Source organism: Helianthus annuus, chromosome 7, assembly GCF_002127325.2.
Source record: "Helianthus annuus cultivar XRQ/B chromosome 7, HanXRQr2.0-SUNRISE, whole genome shotgun sequence".
In the NCBI taxonomy this organism is placed as follows: Eukaryota; Viridiplantae; Streptophyta; class Magnoliopsida; order Asterales; family Asteraceae; genus Helianthus; species Helianthus annuus.
This window is the reverse complement of record NC_035439.2, coordinates 140,711,601-140,721,680: the sequence shown is the minus strand read 5'-3', so window position 1 is coordinate 140,721,680 and position 10,080 is coordinate 140,711,601. Positions and strand designations below refer to the sequence as shown.

The following is a 10,080-nucleotide window of genomic DNA, read 5'->3' as shown; positions in this document are numbered from 1 at the left end:
ATTTCAAGTTAGATTCATACAGTGTTTTCATGTCATATGTCACATACTCACACCACTAGTCATTGTAACACTCTCACCACATCCATGATATTGTTTAGCTTGTTCAAGTGGCTGGTATATTTGTTTTTCACGACCACAGGACGTCACACACCAAAATATCGATCTCGTCTAAACAAGCTTAACTATGAAGTTTTGATAGATTCGTTGTTCTTGTGGCTACAAAACACGTTATGTTTCTTGAAAAAAAAAAGAAGAAAAAAAATTGCATTGTGTTACACCTTGCCTGAACTATGGTCTCCAGAAGCGTGTATTTAGTTATTTGAAACATCATATAAGATTTTCTAACAGAAAAAAAAAATCAATATAATAGTAACACACTAGACATGTTTAAAATACAAATGAATGGACATTCGACATGACGAAAATACAAAAAATCCCCACGGTTACGTAATTAATAGGCCATTATCTCGGCAATAAACCAGTTCGATTATGGAGGAGGAGAGTTACCTGAAAAGCGCAGCGTAACTAATTTAAACCTTGGCAAATCAAATAAATCTCCCTGGAGTTTGATCTTGTAGCTTTCGGTCTCAACCACGACGACTTCCTAAACAACGGCTTGCAAATCTTGATCAAGTCTACAACCACCAAACGCTCAAAGTTAACCACTCAAACCAACATAAAAAGTTGACATGAATTTTCCTCCGCGCAAACTTACCTTTTGTATCCTCGCTCTCAAGAAGTTTGACGATAAGGTGCCCTCCAGGTTTGAGTATACCAACATCATCTTCTTTGTTGAGTTGCTTTTCGGTTTGACCATCTTCCAAGGGCACATCGGGTAATTTAGATCCACCGAGAGCTAAATCAAGAGCCCGCATCCCTAATTCCATGGATAAGGCGGAATCTCTTGTTGTGATACCGGAAACGAGTGGGCACATGTCGGATAATACAACCGAAAACCCTTTTTTCTGCCAAAGTTACCAAAAAAACATGAGAAAATTTTCATTTTTTTATCATTTATGATGATGATATCATAGTTGTTAAAAGTGATTGCCTCTTGCGCCTAGGTTCATTTTCCAGGCCATGCGAGGCGATTGCGCTTTAACGGGCGTAGATTGCGACGAGTTTCCGGCCAAATTCTCTAAGGTAGCGTTCGTTTCATGGAATGGAATGGAATGGAATTAGGAAGTTTTTCTTTGTAAAATTGATCTTGGTTGGGGGAGGGAGGAATTTGAAATCCTTCACTCTAATGAAATTTGTGACTATTTCAACATTCCTTAGAAATCCTCCACTCTAATGAAGGAATGGAATGGAATGTTGAAATAGTCACAAATTTCATTGATTAAAGAAATTCATTGGATTTCAAATTCCTCCCTCCCCAAACCAAGATCAATATTACAAAGAAAAGCTTCCCAATTCCATTCCATGAAACGAACGCTACCTAAATTCCGCCAAGATTCCAGCCAGATTTCTACTTTTATCTAAAGAAAACTACTTTTCTAAGTAAAATGCCATTTCGTCCCTGAGGTCTGGCTACTTTTGCGACTTTCGTCCAAAGGTTTGTTTTTCCGCATCTGGATACAAAAGGTTTAAAATCTTGCCATTTTCATCCAACTCGTTAACTACATCCATCATTTAACGTTATGTCAGGGGTATTTTCATCTTTTTAAACATTTTTCGTGATGATTAAAGGGTTGGGTGGGGAGAAAGTCAACAGAGGTGGATCTTTATTTCTTATAGTGTTTTTATTTCGATAAAAAAGAAAAAGTCTAAAAAGACGGAAATACCCCTGACACAATGGAGAAAAATGGATGGGGTTAACGAATCGGATGAAAATGACAAGATTTCAAACCTTTTGGATCCAAATGCAGAAAACAAACCTTTGGACGAAAGTCGCAAAAGTGGTCAAACCTCAGGCCTAAGGGACAAAAATGGCATTTTATTCTTTCTACACTAAACCACTAATATTTTAGAACTTTGGTACTAATTAGATGATATTAAATCATATATAATGGCTTTTGTTTATTTTATTCGAAGAATAGTATTATTTTTCTAATACATAATATATTTTTTATTTTTTTTCATTGTGCGCTTTATTTTCTCAGGCCCTCGCTTTTTTGCGCCTAGCGCCTTTAATAACTATGATGATGTGCAAATAATTAAGTTTAAACTGGGATTTTTCCAATTAATTCGTTATATAATATTGAATAATACATTAATACCTCAGGGGAGAAGTTTAAAAATTCATCTTTCGGGAGATTCATGACATCGGCACAAATAGTTGAAACCCTTGAATCACAGTGAGTTGAAGGAACTTTCACCTTCTGTTCTGTGTAGAATTCCCGACAAAAAATGAGTAAAATTACTCGTGTGCTGCAGATTTACTGTGGTTATATGGATCAAATAATAGGGATATAAATGGCGCAATTACCTTAAGATCAACGCCGACGACCACCCCACCGGTTTTCAAAGGACCAAGGCTTTGACAAGCTACCTGATTTTACATTTACAAAATCACTCACTAGTTCCGGTAAACAATATAAATTTAGATATCGATGCGTTATACATTCAAAGTACCAAGATTTATTACATTATAACCAGATCTCTGACACCATTAAAAATATAAATAAAAAAAAAAGAGTTAATTGCCCCGATGGTCCCTGTGGTTTCACGTTTTTTCACGTTTAGTCCCCATCTTTTGGAAATAGCAGGTATGCTCCCTATGGTTTGTCATTTTGTTACTCGGATAGTCCCCTGAGTAAATGTCAGGGGACTATCCAAGTAACAAAATGACAAACCATAGGGAGCATACCTGCTATTTCCAAACTAACTGACATCTACTCAGGGGACTATCCGAGTAACAAAATAACAAACCATAGGGAGCATACCTGCTATTTTCAAAAGGTGGGGACTAAACGTGAAAAAACGTGAAACCACAGGGACCATCCAAGCAATTAACTCTAAAAAAAGCCCTAGTATCTGCAACCCGTTAAACTTACCAAGAAAAATGAGATTACATGAGTTTCTTAGCGTAATTTTATCAATCCGGCAATCTTAAACTCATGGGCAATTTCAGTCATGGTTTTAAATTGGGCTCACTTGTAGTTTCATTTGAAAGACATGATCTTGATTTTATGCACCCTATATGAACCAAACATATTTAAACCTAAGTAGTTAAAGAGGTAAAAAATCGGATATCAGTCAAGGACCGATATATGAGATACAGGTTATCTTGGTGGGATATCGGTAAATTTTAATATCATGCAGAATTTATATGTATAGCAATTTAACACTAACAATTAAGTATACTTTCCTACCATTAACAAATTAACCTTCTGCAACTTGCAAAACACTAACAATCGTAGCAAGCAGGAAATTCATTAAGACTTAAAACACTAATAGCAGCAATAAGAAGAAAGACGAATGGTAGAACTAAGAAGAAAGGCACTGATATCCGGATAATCGGTGATATATCGATCAATATCGCCGATAATATCGGTACTGATATTTGACACGGATATTTTACATGGGGACCGATAACAGATATATCACCTATATTAACCGAATAGCCATAAGCCAAACCAGAACCAACTAATTTTACTCATGACCAATGCTTCAACCACCAAGAGGCTCAAGATAAGCTCAACCGGATAACAAACGCCCTTAATCTATAGAACGTAAAATTGGGTTGTTTATGAATCACAAAATTGGAACAACTCATTACTAACTTCCTTGTTTCAATGGGCATCAACAAGAAATGGAACACGTTAGGTCAAAATGTGATGGCATATAGAGTGATGACGTCATTCATAATAATAAAAAAGGAAAACTGGATTTAAATAATCCCAACTTTCTCGATTTGGCCGATAATAATCCCAACTCAGTTATTTGCCGATAAGAATCCGAACTGGTCCACTTTTGGCCGATAATAGTCCGCCGTTAAAAATAGCTTAACAGAGTTAAGTTTTTTTTCCAAATTACAAACCTATGTTTTAGGGATTTTGATCAAAATGAGGATATGATTCGATTTATGTAAAACTTACCTCGAAACGGTGCTCCAAACGGCTTCATTTTTGTTAATTTGAAGTTTAAACACCCGAATTGAAGCACCGTTTTCGTTGTTTGGGGCAATATTTCGAGGTAAATATTACATCAATCAACTCGTATCCTTGTTCTAATCAAAAGCACTAAAACATCGGTTTGTAATTCGAAAAAAAAAACTTAACTCCGTTAAGCTATTTTTAACGCAGACTATAACGAGGGGCGGTATTTCGAGGTAAATTTTACATCAATCAACTCGTATCATTGTTTTAATCAAAAGCCCTAAAACATCGGTTTGTAATTCGAAAAAAAAACTTAACTCCGTTAACCTATTTTTAACGCAGACTATAACGAGGGGCAGTATTTCGAGGTAAATATTACATCAATCAACTCGTATCCTTGTTCTAATCAAAAGCCCTAAAACATCGGTTTGTAATTCGAAAAAAAAACTTAACTCCGTTAAGCTATTTTTGACGCAGACTATAACCAGGGGCAGTATTTCGAGGTAAATTTTACATCAATCAACTCGTATCCTTGTTTTAATCAAAAGCCCTAAATCATCGGTTTGTAATTCGAAAAAAACTTAACTCCGTTAAGCTATTTTTAACGCAGACTATTATCGGTCAAAAGTGGACCAGTTTGGATAATTATCGGCAAATAACTAAGTTGGGATTATTCTCAGCCAAATTGAGAAATTTAGGATTATTTAAATCCAATTTGCCTAAAGAAAACAAAGAAAGGAGAGGTTAAACAAAGATGAACCTGAAGCCAGGCACCAGGAGCACAACCAAGGTCAAGAACAGCGGAACCAGGTGTTATCAATTTGTACTGTTTCTGAATCTGAACCAGCTGTATCAAAATCAATGATATGATCACAAATTGTTAGAAATAATAAAGGTCATAAATAAACACATTGAATTGAAGATAACCTTGAAGGCAGAACGGGCAACATAACCGAGGCGCTGAGCTTCTCTGTAGAAGAAATCTGCAGTCCCACCTGCTGCTGCACTCATCCTTCTTTGATTATTATTGTTTCATCCCCTAACCAAAACCCTTCTTCAACCCTGCCTCTTGTGTTCGGGTTCCCACCCGATTCGCTGATGTGGGCCTTTTACGGTTACATCTCTTTTGGGCCGCCCCCGTAATTAGAGGGGTATAAAACGGGTTAAATTTTTTTTTTTTTTTTTTGAGTAAACTGCCATTTTGGTCCCTGAGGTTTGGGCAGTTTTGCCACTTTAATCCAAATCTCAAATCGTTTGCAACTAGGTCCCTGTGTTTTCAATTTTGTTGCCATTTTGGTCCAAAAATGAAATTAGCTCTGATTTCTCAAAAAAACCTGAATTGTTGTCCTTTTCCTCAGGGGCGAAATGGTCATTTTATGAGTTATTATAACAAATTAGTAATTAAATTAAACAATCCCTTGTCATCTTCCCAAAACATCATCTTCTCCAAACCCAAACCCTCCCAAACACATCTCAGCCATCACACCCTCAACCTTTACTATTTCTCTCTCTCTAAACACCCATCTGTCTCTCTCTCTCTCTTCTCTCTCTCCTCTCTCTCGAACACCACCGCCACCAAACTCCACCGCCGCCACCTCCTCCCCCCTTCTCACCACCGCCACCACCACCACACCCCTCTGTCTCTCTCTCTACTCGCTCTCTTCTTTCTCTCTATCACAAACGTTGCCGGAACAACCGCCGTCGTCCCTGCTGTAAAGGCTCCGGCTCCGGTTGCGGTTAATCCGGCGGTTGATTCTTGCATTGCGCCTGTTTCGGTAGTATTTATGTGAATTTTGTTGAGTTTTGGATTGCAATGTTGTGTGGTTTTGTTCTTGTGTAACTTAGGGTTTTGATAAGTAGTTGTTATTGATTAAAGGATCGTGCAGTAGATAGGTTATGTTTACCGATATGATTATTGAAGTTCTAGGTCTGTTTGTTAAGTGTGGTGGAATTTGGGGTAAAAATTAGGGTTTTTGTTGGAAGTGTGGTGGAATTTGGGGTAAAAAGGTGGTGGAGGCGGTGGTGTTGAAGAGCCCAAAAAAACCCATCAAAATTTCGGCGATTTGCAGCGAGTTTGATGGAGGAGAGGTAGGGGTGGAGAAGAGGTGGAGGCTGGGGGTGAAGAAGCGGTGGTATTGAAGAGGCCCAAGAACTACGTATAAATGAATTACTACTGAACGAAGAGGTGGGGGTGGAGAAGAGGTGGAGGTTATCTTTCTGGTGGGGCGGTGGCGGGTGGAAGAGTGGTGGCGGCTGGAGATGCGTGTGTGGTGGCTGAGATGTGTTTGGGAGGGTTTGGGTTTGGAGAAGATGATGTTTTGGGGAGATGATAAGGGATTGTTTAATTTAATTAATAATTTGTTATAATAACTCATAAAATGACAATTTTTCCCATGAGTAAAAGGACAACAATTCAGGTTTTTTTGAGAAATCAGAGTTGATTTCAGTTTTGGACCAAAATGGCAACAAAACTGAAACCACAGGGACCCAGTTGCAAAAGGTTTGAGATTTGGACTAAAGTGTCAAAACTGCCCAAACCTCAGGGACCAAAATGACAGTTTACTCTTTTTTTTAAAGTTCGGTTTGGGTTATAAACCGAACCAGGGTCATCAAGTTTGGTCAAAATCGGTTTGTGCCAAAACCGGTTTGTGTTATAAACCAATTTCAGTGACAAAGTATTCGAACCTATACTAACCAATTTGGGTCGGGTTGAAACTGGTTTGGTTCGGTTAAACCGGGTTTTTAACATGTTTTCCAAATTAGATCGGGTCATAAATCAATTGCAAGGACGAGAATACAAAGCGATATCCAAACTGGCGGGTTGGAATCGTTTTGGGCCAAACCAGGTTCAGCTCGGGTTAGAAACAGGTGCATAGGCCCAAACCAGGTAATTTTTTTTCCATCTCTATCCGTAATAGCTTTCATCTTTTATAGCAATAGTAAAGTAATAAAATCGTTACCAAAAGAAAGCTATAAATTTTTTAAGTCGTGACACACAAGCTACCTACTTTTACACCACCTAAATTCATCTAAATATTTATAGTAGGAATGCACCAATATTATTAGAAAAAAGAGACTCTGGCACCACAATAGAGTGTTAAATTATATATAGTTTAAAAATAACAAATTTTGTGTAACAAGTATACTTAATTTTCAATATCGTTTCAACCTTGTGAAATTGTCTTATAAATGTTAAGTTATTTAAAAAAAAGTTATTATATGAATGGAGTATATTTGAAATTTGATTAGTATTTAGGGTAAATTACATTTTTCGTCCTTTATGTTTGTAGCGGGTTGCAATGGATAGCCTTTAACTTCAATAATTACCGTCACAATCCTTTATTTGAAAAACGCATTACACCTTTCGTCCTTTATCACTAACCAAGTTAAAATTTTCAGTTATGTCTATCCACTTAATGGTATTCTGGTCATTTCATGTTTTTATTTAAAATGTTCATTAATAAATAAACAACATCTTCCCCAATTCCCCAACTCTAACCCTAGAATCTCTCCTCTTCATCTCTCTCTAACCAACCTCTACCACCACCACTCCCACAGTGCCACCACTAATTATCGCTGGACGCCACCACTCATTATAGCGATGATGTAATTGCGTTGGATAGTGATGATGATGAAATGATATCTAAGCCAAGGGCACAAATGGCATTAGGATTTGAAGACGGTGATGGAGCTTTGTCTAGGGATTGGCTTCTTAGGTTAACATCAAGTTTATTGATCAATAATCATCGGTAAAGGGACAAACATAGAGGGGTTATAGTTGATGCAACCATCACAGGTTCTTCATTGATCGATCTGACTTCTAAGGTTTAACTGCAGCAATCAATGTTTCCGCTTCACGTGTTCATCTTCTCCACTGCAATCAAAACCACCTCCAAGCTTCCACCTTCATCCCTGCAACCATTGATGTTCGTCTTCTTCATCTTATTCTGTTGACTTCTTGTTCTGACTCATCAAGTTTGGTTCTAATCAAGGCAGCACATATTTCGATTTTGTGATATTTTTGTTCAGATTTTAAATATGTTCGAATTTGCTCATTTCTTTGGCTCATTTAGTATACCAGATAATTGGATGGGTGTAGAAGGCCGTAGGTGAGAGTAGGGGTGTTCAAAACCGGATATCCGAAAATTCGGATATCCGAAATTTTCAGATACCAAATTTTACTATCTGAATCCGTATCCGAAATTTCGGATATCCGAAATTTCGGATATCCGAAATTTCGGATACGGATTCGGATAGTGAATCGGATATCCGAAAATCCAACTTTTTATTTAATTTTTATTTTTTTATTATTTTTTTCATATTCGAAAACGGATATTTTGGATAGTTTCGGATATCCGAATGTAAGTTTTCGGATATTTTCGGATATTTCGGATATTTTTCGGATATTTCGGATATTTTTCGGATATTTTCGGATACTTCGGATATTTTCGGATATTCGGATATCCGAAAAAAATGAAAATTAAATTTTCGGATATCCGAAATATCCGAAAATTTTGAAAATCATTATCTGAATCCGAATCCGAGAAATTCGGATATCCGATTTTTCGGATATTTCGGATTCGGATATCGGATATTTCAGATCGGATTTTCGGATACGGATAGTTTTGAACACCCCTAGGTCGAGAGATATATATACCTTAAACCATAGTAACTCTCGCTGCACTTTTAAAGCAACTCCTGACACATCCTCAAGTTGCTTTTGCTTTGCACACTTTCCAACTAAATGCAACATATTATTATCATTCCGGTCTCTGAGAGGGGAGATCAAATCTTTCATGGAGCCTATATCATATAGAAGGTTGTAGATACCTTCGTGACGATGTGCCACAACAACATGAAATATGCTTTGGTTGTTGTCATCTACTTTCCATATGAGATCCGGGTATAGCCGGATGAGCTCAACAACAAATTCACGATTGCCAAATTCTGCAACAACAAAAAGTATACGAGACGAGTACGTTGCTCCTTTTTTCCAAAGAAACCGGTTCTTTGTCGTCTTGCATTACCACATCTCGAGGACCGCGCAGTATATCATCAATCTCTTTATTAGGTTTTTTCGCAATATATCCCCAAATCAGTCTTAGCAACTTCATTGCGTTATCTTTCTTTTCCATAGATTCTAAAAAACAACAAAAAAAAAGCCAAATTAGATCTGGTTAACACTAGCGTATGTCGTGTATAATTTATTTCCAGTACAAATAACGTGTGATGAACATCATTAAGTAGAAGAGATCTTTACCTGACTTGATGATTCTATCGATCATGCTAGTACGTTTTCAGGAAAGGGTTCAGGGCCTAGGGATGAATCTTCGAGTCCACTTTCCCTACCAACTTCTGGATTCTCAATTTGAGATCGTTGAGGCGTACTAAGCATCTTGGAGTATAAAATTTTACACCATCTGATGGTTCTCGAGATGACATTTAGCTTCATTTCGCGGAATGCTTCCGGCTTCCGAGCTAGAACTTCGAGAATACTCCCGGTGCCAAGGTCGGGATAAGTTGTCACAATCTTTAGAGCAACATCTAAGACTGATTTGAAAACAACTTTGTGGGGGGGGGGGGTTTCTCAATAATAATTTAATCACAACATTTATTTTTTAGAATTATGCATATATATACTAAAAAACCAAACAACACATTCAATTTAATTAATAGGGATTAAGGTTCATGATCATTTCTTATATGAAAAATAATGTAATCACTATCGATACAAACTATAATGCTTACCAAACATATCATTCTCCACGCATTTCAAAAGCAGCCACCGACGATTCAGAGGCATCCAACCACCATCACGCAAATTATTTGAATGATTGTACATGTATTTCACGACGTCCTCGTTTCCATACAAGGTTGCGACGTACAAGGGCATCATCTTTCTGTTACCACCGGCGATTGTTAGCAAGGCCTTGTTCTTTTCCACCATAATTTTGACAGCTTTAATGTTTCCTGCTGCAGCTACCAAATATAACGTGGTATTGTAACTCTTGTTTTGTAGCTCAAGATCAGCCGTTTGCAT

General features: G+C 37.3%; 2 protein-coding genes across 3 annotated transcripts; both read right to left on the bottom strand.

The window, feature by feature from the left end:
* Positions 1-315: 315 nt before the first annotated feature.
* On the bottom strand, positions 316-5,161 carry LOC110868846 (ribosomal RNA large subunit methyltransferase E). Of its 2 annotated transcripts, XM_022118119.2 has the most exons (6): positions 4,968-5,158; positions 4,801-4,887; positions 2,429-2,491; positions 2,220-2,321; positions 716-965; positions 316-635 (listed from the first exon to the last, which is right to left on the bottom strand). In XM_022118119.2, exons 1-6 carry the CDS (start codon positions 5,049-5,051, stop codon positions 526-528), a joined length of 696 nt encoding a protein of 231 aa, XP_021973811.1. In that variant the 5' UTR covers positions 5,052-5,158; the 3' UTR covers positions 316-525. The 2 variants fall into 2 exon arrangements, with proteins under 2 accessions (XP_021973811.1, XP_021973812.1); XM_022118120.2 differs by lacking the exon at positions 2,220-2,321 and having other exon boundaries at positions 4,968-5,161.
* Positions 5,162-6,809: 1,648 nt separating this feature from the next.
* LOC110867036 lies at positions 6,810-10,080 on the bottom strand. The gene is made up of 4 exons (XM_022116182.1): positions 9,789-10,080; positions 9,082-9,180; positions 8,698-8,987; positions 6,810-6,965 (listed from the first exon to the last, which is right to left on the bottom strand). Exons 1-4 carry the CDS (start codon positions 10,078-10,080, stop codon positions 6,810-6,812), a joined length of 837 nt encoding a protein of 278 aa, XP_021971874.1.